Genomic DNA, 24624 nt, shown 5'->3' with positions numbered 1-24624 from the left:
ACATGGCTCAGCCCAACAGAGAGTCTAAAACCTCAACAACTAACAAAGGAATTTCAAAGAGAGCAACGGGCTTGAGATGGCTTCAACCCACATATTCCTTCCCAGCAACTGGGGATGCCCAACGTCGTGATGGTGAGCATATTTGAGACTGGTAATGGCAATCACATTGGTATTGTGATTGAAGTGCCTAGCTAGATTTTAAGTGTATACACTTGTATTGTGATTTTAGTATATTGCTGAATCACTCTGCTAAATCAAAAATCCCGTGTAACATCAAATTCCTTCAAAATAAACTTTAATATTAAATATTGCACTCTCTGTATGTGTAGAATATCTAAAAGAACCTGGTCAGAGAGTACTGGACTCTGACACCATTGTATCCGCTTAGCTCCCCAATGGTTGCGGACCAAAAAGGGGTATATTCCCAGAGGACAAAAGCCTGAGGAACTGTGTCAAATTGATTCTATTGCACCCTTACCGGAGAGCCAGTGGCACAGATATGTCCTGACTGCTGTAGGTACCTGCTCTGGTCTGTTGTCCAGCCACTCCTGTGCCACAGCTACCCAGGCTCACACCATTAAGGCATTAGAAGACTTGATTGGGTTATATGGTTCCCTGGTGGAAATCCAAAGTGATCAGGGCACTCATTTTACAGGGAATGATGTTCAAAATTGGACTGGAGAGTGAGGAATAGCCTGGACATATCACATACCCTACCATTCGCAAGGGGTGGGAGTGACAGAACAAATGAACTGGCTGCTCAAAGAGCAGCTGCGCAAATTGTCCCCTACTGGTACCCTCACGGGTCAGGCAGCTGCCTGCCTCAATGACCGTCCACTGCATGGCTCTACCCCATATGCTCGTTTCAAAGGGAAGTCCATTGAGCAGCTGCATGTGCTTAGAGTGCAACGGCTGCAGCCCCAAGCCTGTCGCCCCGTGCGAGCCATGCCTGGGAGTGCAAGGTTGGATCTGTGATTGCCACACAAAGAAATAACCCTGGAACCAGAGAGCCATCATCTTGTGAGTATGGGGTTGGCAATTGCCATACCTCTATAGTATTGCAGTCATTTGGTGCCCTGTAATAGTTTAGCTCTCCACAAGGGGTGGACATCGAGGTAGGAGTCTTTGACTCAAACTATCTTGAGGAGGTGAAAGTTGGGATCCACTACACCAGATCCCAACCCCTGCAATGTACACAGGGAGATCAAATAGCCCACCTGAGTGGATAGGGGTCCCCACTATCCAGGAAGTAGATTCCTTGTAGCCCACTCAGCAACCCAGCAGTTTCTGGTCTACAGGGCACACTATGTGAGTGTGTGATCTGACTAAACCCAAACAGTTGGAAGGGGAAATCATTGCTGATGGGCCAGGAGACACCCACCTGGTACTAATCAAAGGGGAAAGTGTCCCAGTCCACGTCCCCGCTAGGAGACTCTCACCCAGAGAATCGAGACCTGATGAATATGCTGAGCTGAATGGTGGTGACATTGCTGCTCTCCATCCTAACCCTACATGCTGAGGGCAGTTGGGACACTGATGGAACTACAGTGAGCACATCAAACCCAACATCCACAAGATAGAGAGCCTACTCCAAGTACTACATGATGTAAAGTCCAAAGAATCAGTGTAGGACAACCCCTGGCAGTGACTGTCATCATGGCTGTTGAATTTAGGACTATGGGGAAAACGCATTATACTCCTGGTCTTCTGGGCTGATTAGTTTTGTGTGCATACATGTTACAATTTACTATATATATATATATATGTATATATTCACTATGATTTAGTTCCTTGTACACCTTGGCTGTTAGTTAAGGCAATACCTGAAAGGCATGTCTGAACCTTGTCTACTCACTTTTGGCACCAACACCATGTCTCTGTCAGTCAGGGGATGGAGTGTAATGAGAACACCTGCAGAAGATCTGGTGAGGAGTCAGTGACTGGCAGAGTACGTGGTAGCAGCCCCAGAGTGTGAAACTACACACTGACCAAATTCCCATCAGGGCCAGGCATGCATATTCTGTTTTGTCAACAACGTCTGGCTGCTTCCCAGACAGGAGTCTCTCAAGGTTAGCACAGCTGAGATAAGGAAATAGTTCTAGTAGATGTAAGGGGCCCTTAGGCTACAGCGAGGTGAGTCCCACCTGGGCATCCAACCTGTGTGTCCAGCAGCCTCCCATCAGCGACCGCTCCGCGCGGTTCCCAGCGCTCCCTGTGCAACTTGGAGTGCAAGGCCTCTATTAAATCTACCCTGTTTAACCCCTCCGGAACCTTGAGTGTCTCTCTTTACCAGTATCCCACCCTCTCTTGCCTGTCTTGTCATCACAACAGTTTATTACTTTCTCCTCTAGTATTCACTGTTACCAGCTCAACTTCATTTCTCATGAAGTAACTGGACCTATCTTGGTAATATGTAATGACAGTCCCATAGCCCTAGAGCATCAAGGGAAATGACATTTGGCTAGAACCCAACCTAAAGAGAAAGGGAACAGGAAGCACCAGGCTGCACTTCTGCTTTATTCTTGATGCACAATTTTTAACCTTATTACAGCCTACAGCAGTTCTACTTTGTGACTCCACCCATCTTTAGAAGTTTCCCAAAGAGATGTGACAGCTTTCCTAGCCTGGGTGGCTACTTCACTGCAATCTGTATAACAATTGTGGGAAGAAGTGAATGCAATACATCAATCTAGATCCAGTGGAGTGAAAGAAACAGTTGCACAGCTGAACTGAAAACAGTAAGGATTTCAAGTAACACGTTTTCCTAAAATCATTTGTATTCACATGTTTAGAAAATAAAGTTTCTCAATTATCTAGATGGCTTGTTAAAATAATACACTTAAAAAAAGAAAGCAATCCAAAACCTTGTCTACCATACCAAAAGAAAATTATTTTGACTAGCATTTTTCAAAAAGAACATTTTTTTTACCAAGGCTAATAAAGAGTCTGTAGTAGCAGAAGAAAGGAGAGGAAAGCAAGCCAGTTGTGGCAGCAAAGCTGTTGAAAAAGCACAAGTGGGATGGTATAAGGCAGTTGCTTTTGTTTCAGGTTAAAGAGGACAGACAACTTTACAGCAAATAGTGAGATATGTATGCGTGACCCTCATATTTGTGTTTTGTGCTACCCAAAATATTCTTTTTAAAAACAAACAACCAACACAGAACACTTGATAAAAACTGTCAACTTACTCTGTATCCAATTCTGCAACTTCTAACAACAGAGCCTAACTAAGAAATATAGGCCCAATCTAACTTGCACTGACATCACTGGGAGATATTCAGAGAGTTGACAGTGTTAGCTGAGCTTGCTTCATTAATTTCCACAGGTCTGCTAAAAACATGGTCATGCAGGATAAAGGTGTCAGAATCAAGCCCTCAGTGCTCCTTGGTCAGTCTATTTTCCCCTCCAAGGAACAGCAAGCAAAGAAAACAAAGTTAGGATGAGCCTTCACAGTTGTGAACTCTTACAATTTGATTTTAGGCACAAATCAAGCATTAGGACATGCAAAAGTTAAAGTTGGCCAAATGAAAAAAACGCCTCAGAAATCCTATCAGTTAGATTTGTACTCATCTCTCAGTTCATAACTGGAGATTGACATCATTAGATCACAGGCCTTTCCACTTGAGCTAAGTTAACAGCTGTAATAGGTTCTCATCCTCTAAGCAGGATAATGATGAGAGCAGGATGAGGAAAACTTTTTAGGAGGCTTAATAGATATTTACTGACAGCAGAGGAAAGGCAATACTCCAGGCTCTTGGGTCCCATTTCCAGAACTGAACATGCCCTAGAGTTTGGCAATTCATATCCCATGATCTGTACAGTATTTGCAAGCAGTCCTGGGAACTGCTGCCAAACACAAACAGAACACATGAAATACCCACATACACGAGTGGACAAAAATGCAGAAAAATTAAATCAAGCTCACTCTTGACAGTTGGCTTATTAAGTTTTACTTACTTGTAAGTGAACACTATTGCAACAGCACAGCACAAGACTATATGTGGCCTCTTTTTCTTTGATTAAAACCAAAAGATCAAGAAGTTTTGCTCCTTCCATCCAAAGCCTGATCCTCTCTGCTGGTCCCGTCCAAATTTCAAGCCCTCATTTCAGAGCACAGGGTGCTACATTTTCTCACTGATATAGCAGCCACATTTCCACAGACACAAGTCTCTGCATCTGCATTGTATTGTGCATGCACAGTAAACTGAACATATTCAGAATAGATGAGATTTATCACTCATGCAAAGACCAGAAGGGTCAGACTCGCTACAAACAAGCTTTCAAGTTTTTCTATATGGGCCAATGGATAGAGTCAGGACTTCCAGACATCCCACATCACAGAAGCTCTACTTGGGCACTGAACACCTGGAAGATAAGAAAAATGCTCTCAATCCTCAAAAGTTTTCCTCCCCCTTGCCCCAAGTATCCAGGGCAAAAAAAAGGACACATCCAAAGACACCCAGATGTCTGGTAGCTTTGCTCACAGAAACAAATTTGAAACTGGAAAACAATGCATTCTCTCCCCCTCCACAATCTTATTTTCCCAAAATAGCAGAACTGTGCATCTGAAACAACCTCCCCCCCCCCAAAAAAAAAAAGGGAAATAACAGGCAGACACCCAGCATGGAAGATTACTCTAACTCTTCAGTCCCAGGCACAGCTTTGAAAACCAACTATAGTAACCTGAGAAACACTTCTACCTTCTCTTGTCCCAATGCAGAATCACCCTGCCCTTTTCTCCCCACCTCTCATGTTATCTTATGTTCCAGGCCACATAAGAGGTCTAGTTAGCTTTGGATAACATCTACATTTTTGTAGCTGTTAGTTTAATATGACAGCTGAGCCAACACACCCTTCATTTTCACCTCACCAATGCAGTTTACTTACAACTGCACAAGCTGAGCACTAGCATAAAGACAGGTAACTGAGTGACTGGGATCAGAGGTGGGAGGGAGTGCAGGACTGAGCTAAGCAACCTGTGCTTCCACCTGATTAAAGCAGCTGCATAGGGGTGAGAGACCTTGTTATTGTTACTACTAAGGAAAAAAGTTGCAGCCTGACTTTTTTGAACCCCTTTTTGGGCATTGGAACTTCTACATTAAAAAAGTACAAGTATGCCATTGTTAGAGATTAGAGTATACAGAAAACCTGTTTTCATCTGTCCCAGCACACTGAGCTACTTGTTTTTTTCTCTCAATAAACCAAGACACCCAAGGAGAAACTACTAAGACTAGGAACAACAACAATCTTTCAGGCACTCGTAAAATTCACTCTCCTCGTCCCACATGGTCTATGAATATGACATGACAGTCAAGCACAGAGGATTGCTTTCAGCTGAAAGGAACAATATGACAAGCTTCCAGCTTCTTCACCTACAAACCACAGTCATGCAAATGACATCTTACCACCAGGATATCTCATTCACATAAATGCAGACTCAAGCACTTGGATTCTTATAAGGCATTTTAAAGACACCACAGTGAATCTCCAGCAGTGCAACAATCAACAGGAAACACTCACAGCACTTGAATGCCTTCAATTTAAATCTAAACATAAAAAAGATGTCAGATCTCTCTCTGTGCACTAGAAGATGTCCCACTAATCCTATTTTTCTTTGTGTGGAGACATTTGTCTCCCACACTTCTATTTCCTCCTAGGTCACATCAAACAGGACTTTCAGTTGGTAGTCCATGAGAAGACAGTGGGCAGAAGTTAGTAGCTCAACTAATCTCCACTAATTCATGTCCATGATGCTTTCATGAGAAAAAAAGTTGGGAGATATCTTGATCTTTTTTTTGTACATACTTGACCGCAAGGGACTTCCTCTTACTTGATTTACTGTGATTAAAGAAGATCCATCAACATTGGTTTGGAAACACTTTCCCTTCTCTTCCCTCACATTATATTTCACAAACTTATTAAAAAGAGCACTTTCTTTCTCTGCCATCTGATGACATGAAATCAGGATACAGTGCATCAGATGCAGGACTCCAAATTCAGCCTCACTTTGCATTATTATGCTCAGAAATCTGCCTCTTCCCAGAAAAGGCTAAGATCATGTTATCTGGTGAAAGCGTCGGTGACTTTTCCAGTTCTCCTCACTTAAACATTTGCTTTTTTTTCAACTAGCTTCCCCTTTAAGCAGTGTGGGGACACAGTCTGGAGATAACAAAGTTGACTCTCCAATGAAGTTTGTAAAGCAACAGGTCTTTTCCAATCAGCATGAAGCAAACACTTCTGAACTGAACCCAGGAACAAAAGGCAACCCAGACTGCTAGCAGCAGTGGCATACAAAGCTGCCGTTAAAAGGCATTTACTTTCCTATCTCACAGATGGACATGTCAAGCACTTACAGCCAGCAGTAACATCTCTCCACTCTGCTATCTTGCAGGTGAGCAAAATCATTATTCTGGTTCAAGGTAAAGGTGTTTCAGGAATGCTGATTTAACATTGATTTTGAACAGTGACCTGGATATGAACACAGCACGTTTAGTTTAACTAGGTGTAGAAAATGGCCTTCTGTGTACTTTAAATACTTGGTACTTGTGCACCAGTGGGCCACAATCTTTCCAGTGTAGGGGAATGCTCCAGTTTCTTGGGGGTCTGGGAAATGAGAGCATGGAAAGAAAAAAACAATAGGTATGTCCTCATTTAGTAATAAGCCATTCCCTTACAGGAATTACAAAAGAACATCCACAACACACCTCATGATTTAGTGCCATATTTCATGCATTTTGATAATCTCAAATGAGCAGCAGGGTTAAGATAAAAACCAAGTATATTTGGCTGTTTCCTTGGCATCTTCCTGCAGGCTACAGTTTAATCAATGACCTGGTCATACCTGTATTAAATCCTGAAAATATGATGATGTTGCATAATCCCATTAATTACTTGTCAAAATGAACTTTGCATTATTAATCCTGCATTTCCACAGGGGAAATCAATATGTTACACCTAATTAGTAAACTGATTGATACAAAAAAAAAAAAAACCCAAAACAATACTATAACTATAAAATGCACTGTCTAGATGGATCACCCATGCCCCTTACCTCAAACAAGGTAATTTCACAAAGGCACAAAGAGCAGTTCAGGTCATAACAAGGTGACTTCCAGTTCAAAAAAAAAATCATTTGGCTTTATTTCAACTCACTTTTTAAGCAGGACCATATTGGTAGAGATAAGCCACCTAGCTTATATCTTGCAATAGATCTAGGAGACAACATGCAGAAATGCTGGCATGTTCTTGTGATTTCATTGTTGCCTTGATGTGTTGTTACCCCATGTTTCTAAAAACATTCTCTTCTGTTGTGAGTAGTAAGGTTACAGTATATCAATCCAATTTTTGGGTTTTGGCTAGATTTATGAGAGGATTTTGGATTAGGGATAAGGTTAAACTACAGTGTTTAAAATGCAACAGCATAGAGGACGTAGGAATAAACAAACCATAGTGTAAGGGTAAGGTGGAGGGAACACCTGGACTTCCGGCAGGGACAGGTACACAAACACAAGGCACACTAGGGTCAATACTGAGCGTTTATTACCTCTGCGGCTGAGCGCATTTACCCATCATAATATCCATGATTATGTCACAGTAGGAGATAGTCGATCACTAGATGACTTTGCAGTGTTCCTTGCCGTACTGCTCCCAACTCTTTATTTAAAGAGGCAATGGCTCTAAATGTCCAATTTAAGCCTTGAGCTAAAGCACAGGCCACATGCTCTAACTCTTTATAATTATGCGCCACCACCCCCAGGATCCCAACCAGGCTTAACAATAGGCCTAAGGCTTCTGCATGAGAAAATAAACTTATATGGGGGGTTACAAGTGGCATCCAGGACATGCCCTGGGGTCCTTCGCTGCTCCATCATAAAGGGAAGGATGCTCAAAAGTAACACGACCCACAGTGCATGGGCCACCTGTGGTGTTGGCCGGTACATATGTTTATGCTGTAGTGCCCCACAGAAGGAACCATCCTAGTGGTAGCATCAGGTGAGCAGACGCATAGGCAATATTCATAGTGTCATTACAAATTAACTGGGTATTGCTTACATTCCGCAGAACAGAGGTAGCATTTACAAAGCAAAAGCAAATATCTGCTTTAGATAGGTTAGCTATACAAAAAGAGTAAGTCCAAGGTGTCAGCTTTTGGGAAACAATACCCAAATCATATAAATTCATGGGAGTAACAGAAATATCAAAAATTTTTTAGGAAAGTGTAACTCTGCAATACCGCGAGTGGAGTCGGTACACCTATGTAACACGTAGTTAAGACATCATCCACTGATCGTCCTCCTGCAATACAGAAAGCAGAGAGGTTAGCTGATCTTTGTGCGAGCCACATCCATATATTTACATGGCAAGCTGGATGGTCTTGTAGGTCAATGGCATCTGTCATGGTCAGCAAGAGGCAACGCTCCAACAGGAACTTACAGCTGCTGGCGTGCTCACCTGTTGATGGGAAGATAGAAAGGCATGGTATCGCCATCAGGAAGAACTCGAGCAGTGGCTCCTGGACCATCTGCTAAAACAGTGCCAGGCCATTTTGCCTTCTGAGGAGTTAGTATCCACACACTGGCTAGAGAGTGTACTGAGGGTGTTTGCTGAACTTGAGGCACTCCGGCACTGTGCATCAGAATTCCTCGCAGCATTGGTGCTCCCTGCGAGACATCCACTGGCGTGGATACGGATACCTGGAAGAGAAATCTTGAGGAGAGGTCAATAAGAGTGGGGCTATTTGAACAGGTATTAAAGGTGTAAACAGCCATACACACGGTGAAGGGCAGTCAAGTCTCAAATGTAAGCTGCTAACTCTTTGTTCAGTAATCATCAGTTGCTCGGGTGCATAGACTTCTACCTCCCCGGAGGTGAGCAGGCGGGGGGCAATTCCCCCTTCCGTTACAGATATCCGAGCAGGGATTGCTAGGGTTGCTTTGGCTTGTACTCGCTCGTAGGGAGGAAGCATTCCCACACGCCCGTTGTTAAGCATAAACAGCGCTTGGGGGAGCATGCTCACCCACCCCCTTAATGTCTGCGTGGTGGTAAGTTTCCAAATTTGTTCCTTCAGCAGGCCCTTCATTCTCTCTCTTAATCCAATAGCTTGAAGGTGGTACAGTATATGCAAGACCCAGGTGATCCCCAAGTCCTTTGCCCATTCTTGTACTACATGGCTGGCAAAGTGGGTACCTTGGTCACTCTGTATTTCTTTTGGTATACCATAAGTATACATGAGCTGCTCTAAGCCCCACGACAGTAATGGGTTGATTCGCATGGGAGGTAGGCTATGCATACATAAGGCCTATGTAAGTGTCTGCAGCAGGTAATATATACTTTCGCCCCTGTGAGGGGGGCAACGGGCCTACATAATCCACTTGCCAGGTTGCAAAGGGTTGTTCGCCTCGCTTGATGCGACCGTATGTGCTGGTGAAAGCTCCCTCCCCTAAACCGGGCTTGTAAATAGTGTTTCCATTTCCATTGAGTTGCACCTTGGGCCACCCCTACATGGGCCCTGACTGTATCGTCAGTCACCCATGCCTGGATGGGGATGGGGGTGTGTACAGTCACCGGGTCACGTCCTGTAACTCGTTTGGTATCCTGCAAAGCCCACACCACAGCCAAAAGCTGTTTTCCCAGAGGTGTGTAATTTGCTGTGGCCCCTTGCAGGGAACGGGACCAGAAACCTATAGGTTCCCGCCTTGCATGGGCATGTTGTCGCCACAACCCCCAAGACACAGTATCCCCCATAACCGGTACCTCCAGCTCCATGCCTCCATAGTATTGCGCACTTTCTCAGGGACAGCTTTTGTCTGCCCCCTCCAGACTATCCCTAGGAATTGCACACTAATGTCCGGCCCCTGCACCTTCTTAGGGTTCACTGTACTGTAGAGTCTGTACTAGTAACAATAGCTGTTCATGGACTCGTTCTTTAGAAGGGCCCGTTATCAAAATATCATCACTATAATGATGGATGGTACCTCCTGCAAGGGGGAGAAGGGAGATCAGCTGTGACCATCTGGTGGCAAATCGTGGGGCTGTTTATAGCCCTGAGGAAGGACTTGAAACATATATTGCTTGTTTTCCCATGTAAACACGACTTGAGCGTGTGATTGTGGGGATATAGCGATGGAGAAAAATACATTCACCAGCTCAATGACAGCTCGCCATTCCTGCAGATGTTTCCCCACTCCTTCTAGTGGAGTTACTATGTCAGGTACTACGGCCGCTAATGGTGGGGCAACTTTATTTAGCTCCCTATAATCCACAGTCATACGCCATGAACCATCAGGCTTCCGAACAGGCCAAATAGGACTACTGAAAGCCGACAGGGCAGGGCGTATGATTTGGGTATGCAATAAAGCATCTAGAGTTTCCTGAATCTCCTTTTCCCCACCAGGCATCCTATATTGCTTCACTTGCACCACAGTGGGGGGAACCGGTAAATCCACGGGGGGGGGGGTGTCCCATTTTGGATACCCTCTAATCAAAGTGATGGATCGCAACTGTGGTAACGCAGGACTTTTTCCAAAGGAGAACAATCCTTGCAGGGTCTGAATATCTCTGCCCAGTAGAACGTCGATCCCCAAGATATACTCATGAATCGGTGCTAATAAAACAGGGGTAGAAAATGGGGGGGATTTTTCCAATTGCTAATGTAACTACAGCCCGTACTGCTGGGGTGGCCGATCCTCCCAACCCACACGTGTGGGTAGTGGCCTTCCCCAGAGCTACCACGCGATGTAATGCGGAAACTTCTGCCCCAGTATCTGCTAAAGCACGCACAGCAATTTCTCCTCCAGTACATAAGGGTGTCGGTCCCCCCCCCCCGATGGCAAGCCGCAACTGGCACTCGTATTGCAGGGAACCTGCCTCCCCCTCACTGTCTTTTGGCTGGCGGTTTCCAGGCTGTGGCTGGGGCGGGTGGGGCGGTAGGCTGTGTCCGATATTGCTGATTCGCAGGTAACTGCTGCCACCGCTTAAACAAGTCAGCAGTAGAAAGACCATCTATCTCATCACATAATACCCCTGCCTGCAGCAAAGCAGTCCACATCTGCCTCCTCGGTCCCTTTCCACTCAATTTAATAGTCCCTGCCAATTTTCTCACCTTGGAATTCCAAGCTGCTCTCACTTCCTTAGTATCTGGTCCACCAACAAGTGCCAAATCCCTTATATTGTTTACCAACGCCCCTACTGTCCCAGCTGCAGGCATTACTGTGCCAAGTAGTAACGGCTTTAAGGCACTTGATGCCCCCTTTAATAATTGGGTTTTCATCTGCCGCGTTATTTCCACACCTTCCTATCTGTCTCCATCTGCTCACCCAATAGCTACCCCGAGCTGCCGCAACGCATTAATCCCTTCCTCAAAAGTACGCCACGCTCCCACTGTAGCAGCTAAATCACCTGTGGATGGGTAAGCACCCACCACAGCAGTGCATAACCATTGACATAATGTTGGAGCTTCAATAACATTCCCTGCCTCATCCTGCGCAGAAGTTAATTGGGTAAGATAATACTGTACTTGAGCATCAGTTGATAAGGGGCTCATTAAATTCAGCTCCTCTCTTAAGAGAATAAGTGATCTGGTACCTGCATCCCATGCCCTCACTAACCAGGCTCACAAAGACTCCCCGGGCTGCTGCTGGAAAGTAGTTAAAAACTCATGCAATTCCTTGGGGGTATACATCCGAGATTGCTCCACTGTATTCCCATCTACTTGCCTCTCCCACTTCAATTGCACAAGAGGTCGGACCTGGGGAGTAGCCAGTTCTCCTTCTAATCCAAATTCAACCTCCGAGTCAGATGAAGTGCTCCAAATAGTACCATCCCACTCCTCAGGGTCCCAGGAGGGTCTAGTTATCATTGCTCACACCTGGGCCACTGTAGCTGGGGCTTTACCATAGCACGCACGGCATTTGTTAGCCACTCGAAAAGCCAATCACTCTACCCTATGGGTTAATTCCTGACTCTTTTCAGCTTGGGTCATAATCAACACCTGTGCATCATGCAACTCTCCATTCTCCTTCTCCAGATCTTTTACTCTTTGCTGCAAAGATGATACCTCATTATCTAAGGCTCAAATGCCCATCAGCAGTGCCCACCCTAATTGTTCAGCTAGCTCCTGAACCACTTCTTAAGTGGCGCGGAAGGGCATATCCTGTAAAGTGGATTCAACCACCTTCAGGGTAACATTTTCCCCCGCGCCAACTCTGGCCAGTCCTTGGGGACTGCCAGAGTGGCAAGCAATGTGGCTACCAGCCGTGACTGCTCAGTCTGGGGCCATCCTGGCAGCCGCAGGCGAGCAGCCCCTCCTTGGCTCTCTCCCTCCCCCTTGGCTCTTCTCGGCCACAGCATTGTCGTTTGTGTCTCCTGCCGACTACGCCAACTGTAAGGGTAAGGCGGGGGCACCGCCTGGACTCCCGGCAGGGACAGATACACAAACACAAGGCACACTAGGGTCGATACTGAGCGTTTATTACCTCTGCGTCTAAGCAGGGGTTCCCCAGCGATTTCCCGATCGAGGCAATGATGGAGCGGGAGAGTCCCTGGCACCACTGAGCGTCGGTCCAGGGCGAGGAACACCTCGGGGGGCACTGTGTGAGGTTTTTATGGACTACACACATGTGCAGCAAGCATATTGAGCTCATCACTCATCTCGATTCAAAGCCCAGGTGCAGCGCCACACTGGCACAGGCTCAGCCACGTGACTATGGACCAGCATGCCCTGTAGAAGCTCCTTTTCCCACGGAACGGTCTGGCTAGCTTCCATCGCCTATCTCCTCCACATTCTGCTGCATTTTCCCATACACATAGAATTGATGCAACTTTCAGAATATGATGTTCCCCCCACTGAGAAGTTCATCATGAATAGCATGAGAGGAAAACAAAGAATTTTCAGTAGTTTTCACCCATTTCAATATAAAAACACCTGAAAGTTTTCAAGTATAAGTGAGAACCCTAATATAACAAAATTTAAAGAAAAAACAGTTGCTTTTCTTAGCTACTCTTCAGAGAGCCTTTAGGAAATAGCCCCCCAAGCCCCTGAAGATCTGTTGCAAAAAAGTTGAAGAACATTTATCTATACAAACACTTCCTGTTCCTAGGGCAATAGCTGGTAAGCAATGGGGAGCATCATATCTGAACAACTTCTTTAGGTCACATTTACTCCTACTTAACACTATGAGACTACCACATATTCTTTTTTTTTTTTTTTGAGGGGCTGCAACTATGAAGAAATGCATGGTACTCCCCAACAAGTATCCTACTGTTGGCCAGATACAGTTTTTTGCTAGCATATCAATCCAAGAACCTGCTCTTCATTAGAGGTCAGACCAGCAGAAGCATACAGCAAGCATTCCATTGATAACGAAGTAATATACCTATTTTCATCAGTAAGGCTTCAACCACAGCAACTATAAACCCCTCAGTCATCCAATGTACAAAGTTATAAATGACCAAAGCTACTTGCTTTTTTGCAAAGAAAAATTCTACGAAGATAAAATTAGTATAATCCAAAAGCATTTATAATGAGCAAACTCTTTAGGATCAAAATTGAAGGAATCAGAATAGGAATATTCACAGCCATTGCTTTATTCTCCATCCTTTTGATGGAGAATTAATTATTTTTAGGAGCAGACAATTTGATTTGTACAGAGGACTCCCACAAACCAAAAGCTTTTCTTTCAGCTAGGTATGAGCTATGTAGTAAAGGATGCTTAGATCAAATTAGCATTTTTCAATCATCTGGAAGATATTATTTTTACAGGCAATTATTAGCCCTTTTTTGCCTGCAGAACATTACATCATTAATCTATATCTTGCAATGCCATAAATATACCAATATTCCTGCTTAGTTGTTTATCTAAAGTGTATTGTCTGTAAGCGTTTAATATTAAACTTGCGTAGAACGCAATCATTATGAAAGTGTTACTTTGTATTTAGCAGCATCATATAACTTGTACTGATAAACATGGTTGTACTATTTAGCACTTGGACATTCTGCACCTATGAAATGTTAAAGAATAAAATTTGAATGATTAAAATACAAAACATCTAAAGACCATCACAGATGCTTAAAGCTACAGAGGAGCCACAAAAGGCTCTATTATGTTCCATTATTTTATTCGATTAAAAAAAAAAAAAGTCAGCCAATGAAGAAATGAAACACCAAGAGAAATGTTTCACTATTTCTCCCTCCCTACCTTGTTTTCTGAGCTACATAACTTGTTCTTTGAGAATAAGTAGCAATTAAATCTACTTCTACATATTCCATGCAGAAAATCTTTCTACAATTCAGGGTTGTACAACTAAAAATATTAATAATTTTCTTCAGTATTCTAGAGCCAAATCAAAGTTGCTTTTACGGACAAAAAGTAATGGCTTTATTTACATGGACAAGACAGGGAAGTTCACTGGAATATGACAACATAAGCTCAAAACATCCCCAAGCTGCGTTCAGGAAGTGCTGTACAAAAGACTCTTCAGAGAAGCTAGGATTTGTTTTCATCCCCCACACTATAGAGACAATTTTGTCCGTTAGTTTTAAACCAAAACATACCAAAAGGAACAATTGTTAAATTATCTGTTAATTATACAAAATAAATGACAGAGAGGCACCAAGAAATAATGCTCAGAGCTCTACAGTTAGGGCTTATTTTTAATAGAAAGAAAAGTAGGTGTGCATAATCTGCTGGGATGCAATAACTTGACTGCTTAATTCTCAAGTTCCAAACTTCTCTTCCTCACAAAGTAATTTAACCATACAATATCCTTACTGAAGATAACTCTCTGGAACAGTACCATCTATTCAAGAACAATATAATGCCAAGAGCTTCAGAATGGTCATGTGTTCCCAACAATGAAAACAAAGTTTAGGGTATTACAAATATTAGACACCTAGTTCTGAGATGCTTCCAGCTGTATTTGTTGGACTAACTTTAACAGAAAAGTAGGAAAGTGAAATTTGACTTGATAATAGTCTCTCACTAGAACAGAAAAAAAGAAAGCTTACATTTCCTTTACTGGCAAAAACGCCCCAAGAGTGAATACATTAAAACTAAATAACTAAATATGCACTAGTTGTTTTTAGAAAAGTCTTTACTGCAAAATAACATTGAAGTAAACAATAGATAGCTATCATTTTTCCCCAAAATAAGAAATGCAAAGAAGAAAATAAGCTTGCTTGTATGCATACAGCTTCTCAAATCATGCTAGAAGGAGGCCTCACTTAATGATCAAGAAATTTTTTTTAATCAGTAATGGATTTTCATTTGAAGGAATTCAGTTTAACTCAATATTAAATATGAAAAATGGGCTTCTTGCAGTAATTTATCTGAAGCAGCAAAATTACCACCTATATTTTGGCATTTACACTTGCTCAGATCTTTTAAATTTCACAAAGCCATTATCCAGTGTTGCCATGAAATACAGATTGTAGACTCCAATACCAGTGTTAAGTTAACCTCCCCCCTAACCCCACCCCTCTCCCAAAAAAAACCCACAACCAACCATGAAGCAGGGCATTAAACTAATTTTCTTAAACTAGTATAGTTAGAGTGAAAACCTAGAAAACAGTTAACCTACAGTTTATAGAAGGAACTAAATATCTACAGAAGCTGATTTTTGACTGTATGTTATTTTAAATTGTGTGATTTTCCACGTTTGCCAATTTAAAGTAGACATGCTTGTATTTTTCCTTGCTCCATTTCCTATACCCCCCACACCAAATATTGTGAATGGGAGCCCAAATATCTCAGACAATCCAGTGAATGTTATTGTAATGCACTGGCATGAAGTATGAGATTAAAGTCTCTCCTTTTCAATCTTCATCAAAGTTCTGTTGTAGAAGAAAGTTGGCAGCCAAGTTTTCGTTCTTCTCACAAGCAAAATATGCTTGTATCACAAGTCCTTCAGGAAACCCTAATGCCTTTAGCTGAAGAAGAGAAACACATTTAGAAAACACAGTTCATACATTAAGATTCCTTGTGTGTTTAATAACCCAAGATTCCGCTTGAGCTAAACAGTGTTTATTTCCACAAACTAAAAATGGCTTAATTCAGTCTTTAGCAAATAAAGAATACCAAGAAGGAGTAGCCTAGTAACCACAATTAAGTTCTCACTTGAAAACATGACTTGAATGAGTTTAGCAAAGCACTTAACGTCACTTTGCTTTCACCGCCACAGTAAATTACTAAAACAGACCTGGGTCACAGCAACATTACAAAATAACCACATTGCACTGCTGCAGACAAAATTAACCTGAAACAAAGCACATTTTAAACCATGAATACAACAGTTCAGTATTTTTAACAAAAGGGGCCTGGAGCAACAACTCCCAGTCTGCGATTTGCAGATCACTGGTAGGTAGCCCAGATCACCACATTAAGCCATACTTTTAACTGCTCCAATAGGCTTTCATTTTCAGAAGTTTGATAACAAAGGTACAGCCATGAGAAATAAATTGATAATAGTCCATTGTTCGGAAGTGTGGGGACTAACATCTTCTGACATTATGACAATGGGGAAATCAGAATATAAGACAAGGGCTTGTTACTGTGCCAAGAATAGACTAAACTCATTTCACTTAGACACTCTATAAACCCATCTTTGTTTTAGCCAAACGCAAGTCAGTAAAGTGTCTTTTTCTGAAGATTTCCTTAAAAACCTCAGAGCACCTGCAAAATACTATGTATATACCAGATCAACTCTGTGAGAAACTAGATCCTGTTATCCCTTATCAACCATTATGAGTTTTAGTCTCACACTTCCAAACAGCACATATATATCAGTAGTAGCATCATGTAGGGCACTCAAGTTTTGAGATAGACCTTTGAGGAAGGGGAGAGCATACTGCACTCCTTGTGGGGTTTTGGAACAGATGAGGACTATAGCAGCTGTCAAACATTACAGGGTAAACCTAAGAGTTATTAACAAGCTATCTGAACATAGCTTTATACATGGCACATCTTAATCATGCACAAACCTTGGAATTAAGACCCTAGGGCAGCAGCCATATAACATTTCAAAGGAGGAAGGCTCACCCTCTCTATAGCTTCTTTTTCCTGAGGTGTTACTTGAATGTAGTTCATGTGACCACTTCCAGCTTCTGCTACTCCTTCACTACCACTGGCGCCACTACCACCTCCTCCTCCTCCACCTTGACTGGACTCTTGAACTGGCTCATTCAACATATGAATAAAATGCTCCTGGTGTTGGCTGATTTGCTGTGGTGCATGGGAGAACAAAAGGAAGCAACACACTGAATTAATGTTTAGTTCTGCCAATAGGTGACTAACAGTTTTAATTTTTGGTGAACTGAGTAGTCAAGAGAACAAGCTAAAAGCATTCAAAGAAGAGTGATTAAATCTAGCTAATCAGAAGAAATACAGTTTCATGGTTAAGTCCAGTTGCAGTGACTCTTCCTCTTCCTGATGCCCTCTACACCAGTCATTAAGGCATTGTTTTTAGACGTAATAGAAAACATGCCCTGGACAGCAACATCTACTGAAAAGACAATAGCATGTTGCAAACTGCTGCTAACATGTTATCCTAGTTAACATCAACATCTCCCTTTTTTTCCTGAAGTCACATCAATGTTAACAACATTATTTTATGACACTTAAAAAATCACCTGCAATAGTTGAGGGTTTTCCCGTCCTATCTGTTGTAGCAATGCTGGCAACAAAGAAGGATTTTGCTGAATAATTTGTCTCATCTGCTGAAACTGAGGCTGATTTCGTAAAAATTCAAGTGGATGTCCTGAAAAGCAGAGATGTACGTTTTTAAAAAGCAAGTTACCAAGACTTCTATGAAATAAAGATCTACCATATAAATGTAGATAAAATACAGCATTTTCAGTGTCAAGTTAGAAAGTAAAGAAGGTATATGATTTCATTTGAAGAAAAGCTTAAATTCTCATTTAAATTCACTGCAAAATTCCTTTCAAACTAACTCAAGTTTTCCAAATACTCAGTATCATAGCATCATCTGCAGACTAAGAAGGATGTCAAGGCCATGAGTGCACCAATTGATTTTAATTGTCCTGACCAGCCTCACCTAGGACCCCCCAGCCACACACCCTCTGCCCATGGCCCAGGAGCTCCATTTAAGTTCAGGCCTGGGAAGTCAGTCCTTGTCTGAGATATGCTATAGATAGGCCTGTTTCCAGCTAACCCTGACTCGCTCACTGGACTTCCTGGATTGACCCTCTTTATACAAATTATAGAGTGGACTTTAACCATCCTGATATCTGCTGGAAGGGCAATATGGCTGGGTGCAAGCAATCCAGGAAACTTTTGGATGTATTCAAAATGATTTATTGATACAGGTGATTGATGAACCAACTAGGGGAGATGCTCTGCTGGACCTGCTACTCGCAAACAAGGAAGAACTGTTGGATGATTTGAAGGTCAAGGGCAGCCTTGGCTGCAGTGACCATGAGATAGTGGAGCTTAAAATCCTGAGAGGAGTGAGCAAGACAAACAGCAGAATTACAACCCTGGCCTTCAGAAGAGAGATGTTAGTATCTACAGGGACCTGCTTGGCAGGATCCCATGGGAAACTGCCCAGGAGGACAAAGGGGCCCAGGAGAGCTGGTTAATCTTCATGGACAGCCTCCTCAAAGCACAAAAAGGGCCCACTCCAATGTGTAGGAAGTTGAGCAAGTATGGCTGAAGGCCAGCATGGGTGCACATGGAGCTCCTGACAGAGCTCAAACAAAAAGGAAGCGCACAGAAGGCAAAAGCAGGGACAGGCTACTTGGGAGGAATACAAAGACACTGCCTGCTCATGTAGGAATGGAGTCAGGAAAGCCAAAGCTCAGCTGGAGTTGAAACTACCAAGGCAAGTGAAGGGCAACAATAAATGTTTTTACAAGGACATCGGCAGCAAAAGAAAGGCTAAGGAGAGCATGGGCCTATTGCTCAGTGGGGCAGGAGACCTAGTGACAAGGGACATGGAAAAGGCTGAGGTACTCAATGCCTTTTTTGCCTCAGTTTTCACTGGTAAGGCTTGTCCTCAGGTCTTCCAGGTCCCTGGATTTCCTAGCAGAGTACGGGGGAGTGAAGCAGTACCCACAGTAGAGGAAAAAAGTTAGGGATCACTTAACCCACTTGGACATACACAAGTCCATGGAACCAGATGGAATGCATCCAAGGGTGCTGAGGGAGCTGACTGATGCCAGTGTGAGGCTGCTCTCTATTATATTTGAAGGGTTGTGGCAATGGAGGGGAGGATCTTGATGAATGGAAAAAGGCAGATGTCACACCTATCTTCAAGAAGGAAGGTCTAGGGAACTGCAGGCTAGTCGACCTCACCTCAGTCCCTGGGAAGGTTATGGAGCAAATCCTCTTAGAAGCCATTTCTAAACACACAAAGGACAAGGTGATTGCAAACAGCCAACATGGGTTAACGGAGGGCAAATCAAGCCTGACCAACCTCATTACTTTCTATGATGAGGTGACTGGTGCTGTGGACAGGGGGAGGAGTGGATATTGTATACCTTGACTTTAGGAAGGCCTTTGACAGTCTCACAATCACCAAATTAGTGGGATATGGGATGGACAAATGAATGAGTCTGGCAGTCCTGCCAATTGTCCACCCACCTTATCAAAGAGCTGTGATCAATGGTGCGAAGTCCAGCTAGGGGCCAGTAACTAGTGGCATCCCTCAGGGATCGATAGTGGGATCAATACTTCTTAATGTCTTCATTATTGACCTGGATGATAGGACAGAGTGCACTCTCAGCAAGTTTGCAGATGACACCAAATTGGCTAGGGGGGGAGATGATCAATATGCTGAAAGGCAGGGCTGCCATTCAGAGGGACCTGGACAGGCTGGAGAAATGGGCTGGTAGGAACCTCATCAGTTTCAAGAATTGCAAGTGCAAGATCTTGCATCTGGGATGAAATAACACCATGCAATAAGACAGGCTGAGACCAACTAGCTAAGAAGCAGCTCTGCAGAAAAGGATCTGGAGGTCCTTGAGGACAAGTTGAACAGAAGTCAGCAGTGTGCCCTTGCAGCCAAGAAGGCCAACTGCATCCTGGGCTGTATTAGCCAGTATAACCAGCAGGTACAGGGAAGTGATCCTTCCTCCCTATTCAGCACTTGTGAGACTGCATCTGGAGAAGTGTGTCCAGTTTTGGGCTCCCCACTACAAGAAGGATATTGACATACTGGAGTGAGTCCAGCCACCAAGCTGGTCAGTGGCCTGGAGCACGTCATACGAGAAGAGGCTGAGAAAACTGGGCCTGTTCAGTCTGGAGAAGAGAAGGCTGAGGGGAGACCTTGTTGCTGTCTAGAACTATCTGATTGGAGGATACAGAGAAGATGGAGCCAGGCTCTTCTTGGAAGCGCACATAGATAGGATGAGAGGCAACAGGCACAAGTTGGAACATGGGAAATTCCAATTAGATATTAAGGAAAAACTTTTTACCGTGAGGGTGGTTAAATACTGGAACAAGCGGCCCAGAGAGTTTGTGGAATTTCCTGCCCTTGGAAGAGTTCAAGGCTTGACCTGAGCAACCTGATCTAATTAGACCTGTTTTGCGCAGGGGGTTGGACTAGATGACCTCTGGAGGTTCCTTCCAACCTAAATTATGATTCTATGACCTTAGACCTGACTCATCACCTCCCATGTGTCTGATGATCACTGAACTGTCAACAGAACCTTTCACTGCCACTAACCCAGCTCTGCTCAGCTACGGTGGGACTGCACTGTGTTGGTGATGGCACACTGTCCCTGCCTGTGCTGGGGGTCACCCTCAGCTCCCATATTGCCTTACCTCATGGGGCAGCCCCCATCTTACTCTTCTCTGACATTTGATAGCTTAACTGATCTCACATGTAAGTGGTCAAAAGACCTGCACTGGTGAAAAAAGAGTTTACTTCCTCACACTGACTCATTCTGCAGCTTTAACAAAGAATCCTTTCTACCAAAGTTAGTGTTGCTTCTTCTCAGCCAGCTTTTTCCAGATCTCACAGGGCTCTGTCGATTCCCTGCACTTTTCTTTTCATCCCTCATCTCTGGGTAATGTCATCTGGAGACATACATCCATCTTTAGAACTCTATTGTTGGCACATCCTCTGTATTAGATCACTCTCTCTCAATTCAGTCTTGGCTCTCTGACATTTCTTAGTTGATTAGAAATCACCTTAAATTAAGGGCATTTTCTGCTGTGTTGAAATAGCACATTCTCTACTCATGGAGTACATCAAACGCTTTAGTCTCTATCAGGATTTAAGTTTTGGCAATTCTTTGTGACATACATTAACTAAGGTTTTTCCTAACCATGCATCATGCTTCCTTCATGTATTCATTTGTTCTTTCTTAAACTAAGTTCTCTGAGGGCAGGCACTATTCCACTCTATGAGGTGCACTGCAGAGTGGTTCCTGAATGGATCCCTCAGGCACTATACCTGATTGCCTTTATCACATGCTTTCCCCCTCCTCCCAAATGATCACTGCATTAATATTCACACTCAGCAAGTCCCACACTGAGCCAAAACATTAAGAAGCCAGGGCATGAGGTGGGGATGGGGGGTGTTAACCAAAACCATCCTTATGTATGGTTTTAAGTTTAACCTGAAATACTGGATCACAGAAGCAGGGCAGGATCACAGCAACATTAGAAGTTAGAAGCAGTATTACAGACACACCCACACAAGTAGATTTCTTCCTGGCAAGACAACACTTTTCATTTTACTGCTCTTATCCGATTCACTTAAATCAGTTCACAACCCCTGGGTGAACTGATTTAAAGTCACTGAAGCACAGAATGCTTAGGTGCATATGTTTATCAGCTCCTCTCAAACACAATCTCTCTTACCTCCTGAAGAGCTAGTAGTCATTGTTGTAGATGCTGCTGCTGCCGCCGCTGCTGAAGACTGAGAAACAGTGCTAGCCGTGTGAGGGGGATCAGCCAAAGCCTGATTATCTCCAGGGATACCCTAGTCACAAATCACGTTTTTATTTACAGCATGCTCAAAAATATTTGTTTTACTGCACATACTGTTTAATTCACAGAATGAAGCGTAATGCTTTCACTGTGAATATGAAGTGCACAGCCTAGGAAACAAGCAGGAGAAACTAGAACTAGAAATACAAATCTTGCTGTCCAATAAATATGTTAATGAGAACACTGAACATGATGAGTAACAAAGATGAACCTAAAGGTTAAAAATGCCCTTGTAATGTTATAGATACTAGTAGAAAAATGCAGTGGCTATTGTTACTGAGAGGTTACAAATTTTAAGAATCATTCTTTGAGCTGGCCATAGACAGTTACAGCATGAGATTCAAACTAGTCATACTTTCTATGTTGATTTGTATGATTATGTATATAATAAAAGCAAAAAAGTGATAGAAGCAGCTAAGATGACTTTAATATTTCCTCTAAAACAGTAGGATTCTCAAAAATCCATACCTCAGGCCTTCCAGATGCCCTTATAGTTACTGTTCCTTTATGAACTTATATTCCTCTTACAGATTGTGCAATGTTCAAAATATCAAGTAAATCAAAGTTAAAATTCCTCTGTAATGAGGAAAAAAGTGAAACAAAAATCTAGATAAAATAAGCTGCTCACCATTAAGAGGTATTCCACTGCTCTGTCAGGATTGTTGAAGCTGGCTCTCAGTGCTGCAATTACTTGTTCCCGTTCATAACCCATTGACATGATCTCACTCACCATATTTTCATAGGACTGACCTGTCACTAGAAGATCACCATTTTACAGGAGAAAAGGAGCACAAGTTTTAATTTAGAAATGCCACTTTTACCCTAAATTTGAGGCATTCGCTTGAGATTAAAGAAAACGGGGGAAAGGGGGAAGAGAGCACGAGGAGAGTGTGGCTGGGGGGGGGGGGGGGGGGGGGGGGAGGAGAGCAGGGTGGGAGATAGGGAGAGAGCTGGAGGGGAGCCACAGGGAGTGGCTCTTATGCCTGGGTGCCCAGAAGCAGGGAGACAAGAGGATCCAGGGACCAGTTACTGGGTAGACTGAGTGTCTAAGCCCAGTTACTGGGGGAACCACAGTGTGTGTGTGTGGGGGGGTGGTCTGTACCAGCAGCTGGAGTGGGGCTGTGGGCCTTGGGGGCTCGTATGCCCAGGCGCCAGCAACTGGGGAGACCAGGGATCCAGGGGTCAGGTACTGAGTAGGCTGAGTGTCCAAGCCCAGCTGCTGGAGGGATCCACGTTGTACATATGCATATATATGTCCCACTAATGGACCTTCCTCCTGACCAGCCAGAGAGGGGAACAGGATGAGGCTGTTGGTGCTGTTTGTGTTTGTATGAGTGCCGAGTGTGTTGATCTGTGAGGCCCGGCCACATGTATCATATACATGTATTTGTGCATGTGCCTACTGGGAATACATGCTCAGCCCTGCTACTAGTTGGACCTGGGGGCACGGAGCTGCAGCAGCCTTGCCTCTGTCAGGGTGCCTGATTCAGCTACTCTTTAACACTAACAAACCCAAGATCATTTGCATTGAATAGGATGCATCTCTCTCTTTTGCTGCACACCAAGAAAAGTATTTATTTTATTCAACCCTGAAGGTAACTATTGAACTAAGACTACCAATTTATTTTAACTTGTTGGTCAGTAGTCAAGTGTTCATCACAGATATTCACATTTCAACCACTTAAGTGTTACAAAGGAGTAATGAAGCCTGTAGCATGTTTGGCACTAGCAGTCACTTATGACACATAAAAGGATTCTTGACTTGAGAGGTGTTAGCTAAAAAAAGGCAGAGAGGCAGTTCAGGTGATAAACAGTCTAAATCACTACGTTACAACATCTACTATAACTAAATCTAGTGGCTACTGCCCATCCAGGTTAAGGTTTACTGCTCCCAACTGCTATTTATCATAAAATCTGCCTTCAATACACCCACATAGACCTCCTATAAACATATGTAAGTGCAAATCTTTCTTTCAATCAGTTTAGGTATTTGCTCAAAAGATACAGTTTAATGTTTACTTAGAGAAGAAAACATCCCCCTCCCCCTCCTAATTTCTGTGCTGCAGTTTGCTACCCTCTCAAAACTCCCCCAGGCCATTTTAGTAATTGGAGTCTAGGGTTTGTTAAGCAATCCCATAAACAGCTGCATCAGCAAGACTGGAGGACAGAAATTCAGATTCAAAAAATATATATATTTTTCCAAACAACAAGGTCTATTCACAATTGAATTACACCACATTATTTTTACCTGGTTCATTTCACTGAGAAGCAAAGGTATTTAAATTGTCAGAACCAAAAGGGAACTGGTTATAAGCATTTGGAGGCTGTCTAAATGAATTCATCTAACTGCAAACTAAATTTACCTGGTATATACTTTGACAGTACTGTCAAAGCTGGAACAAATTAAAAATATATATATCAAGCCAAACTTTTTATCAAACTTTTTAATTGGGGAGCAGAGGTGAAGAGAAAAATATATGCAAATATCTGTTACTCTTCTATCCAAGCCACTTCAACAGAGGGAAGAAAACTTTCATCTTTCTTTTCATGTAATAACTCCATATAAAGTGAAATGTTTTTCAGTAAATAAGTTCCTGATGTCAGTTCTGCTATGACAACTTTAGTTCTTGGAGAAGAGTGCTTTGATTATAACTTTAGGAATAACAGATGTAGT

The 24624-nt window shown here is 43.1% G+C and overlaps 1 protein-coding gene across 5 annotated transcripts in view; it reads right to left on the bottom strand.

Moving 5' to 3' along the window:
• Positions 1 to 7527: 7527 nt before the first annotated feature.
• LOC104140391 (UV excision repair protein RAD23 homolog B-like) overlaps positions 7528 to 24624 on the bottom strand; it is a 42214-nt gene continuing 25117 nt past the window's right edge. For 4 of the 5 annotated variants that reach the window (XM_068925556.1, XM_068925559.1, XM_068925558.1 and 1 more), the window contains 5 exons: positions 22579 to 22706; positions 21822 to 21942; positions 17624 to 17751; positions 17034 to 17216; positions 7528 to 15925 (listed from right to left, as the gene is read on the bottom strand). In XM_068925556.1, coding sequence (XP_068781657.1) covers positions 15812 to 15925; positions 17034 to 17216; positions 17624 to 17751; positions 21822 to 21942; positions 22579 to 22706 — 674 coding nt within the window. In that variant the 3' untranslated portion in view covers positions 7528 to 15811. The remainder of the gene's footprint in view (positions 15926 to 17033; positions 17217 to 17623; positions 17752 to 21821; positions 21943 to 22578; positions 22707 to 24624) is intronic. The other variant, XR_011137447.1, reaches the window with a different exon arrangement.

The sequence above is a fragment of the Struthio camelus genome, chromosome W (genome assembly GCF_040807025.1).
Source record: "Struthio camelus isolate bStrCam1 chromosome W, bStrCam1.hap1, whole genome shotgun sequence".
In the NCBI taxonomy this organism is placed as follows: Eukaryota; Metazoa; Chordata; class Aves; order Struthioniformes; family Struthionidae; genus Struthio; species Struthio camelus.
The sequence above is the reverse complement of the archived record's forward strand: the minus strand, read 5'-3'. Positions and strand labels throughout refer to the sequence as shown.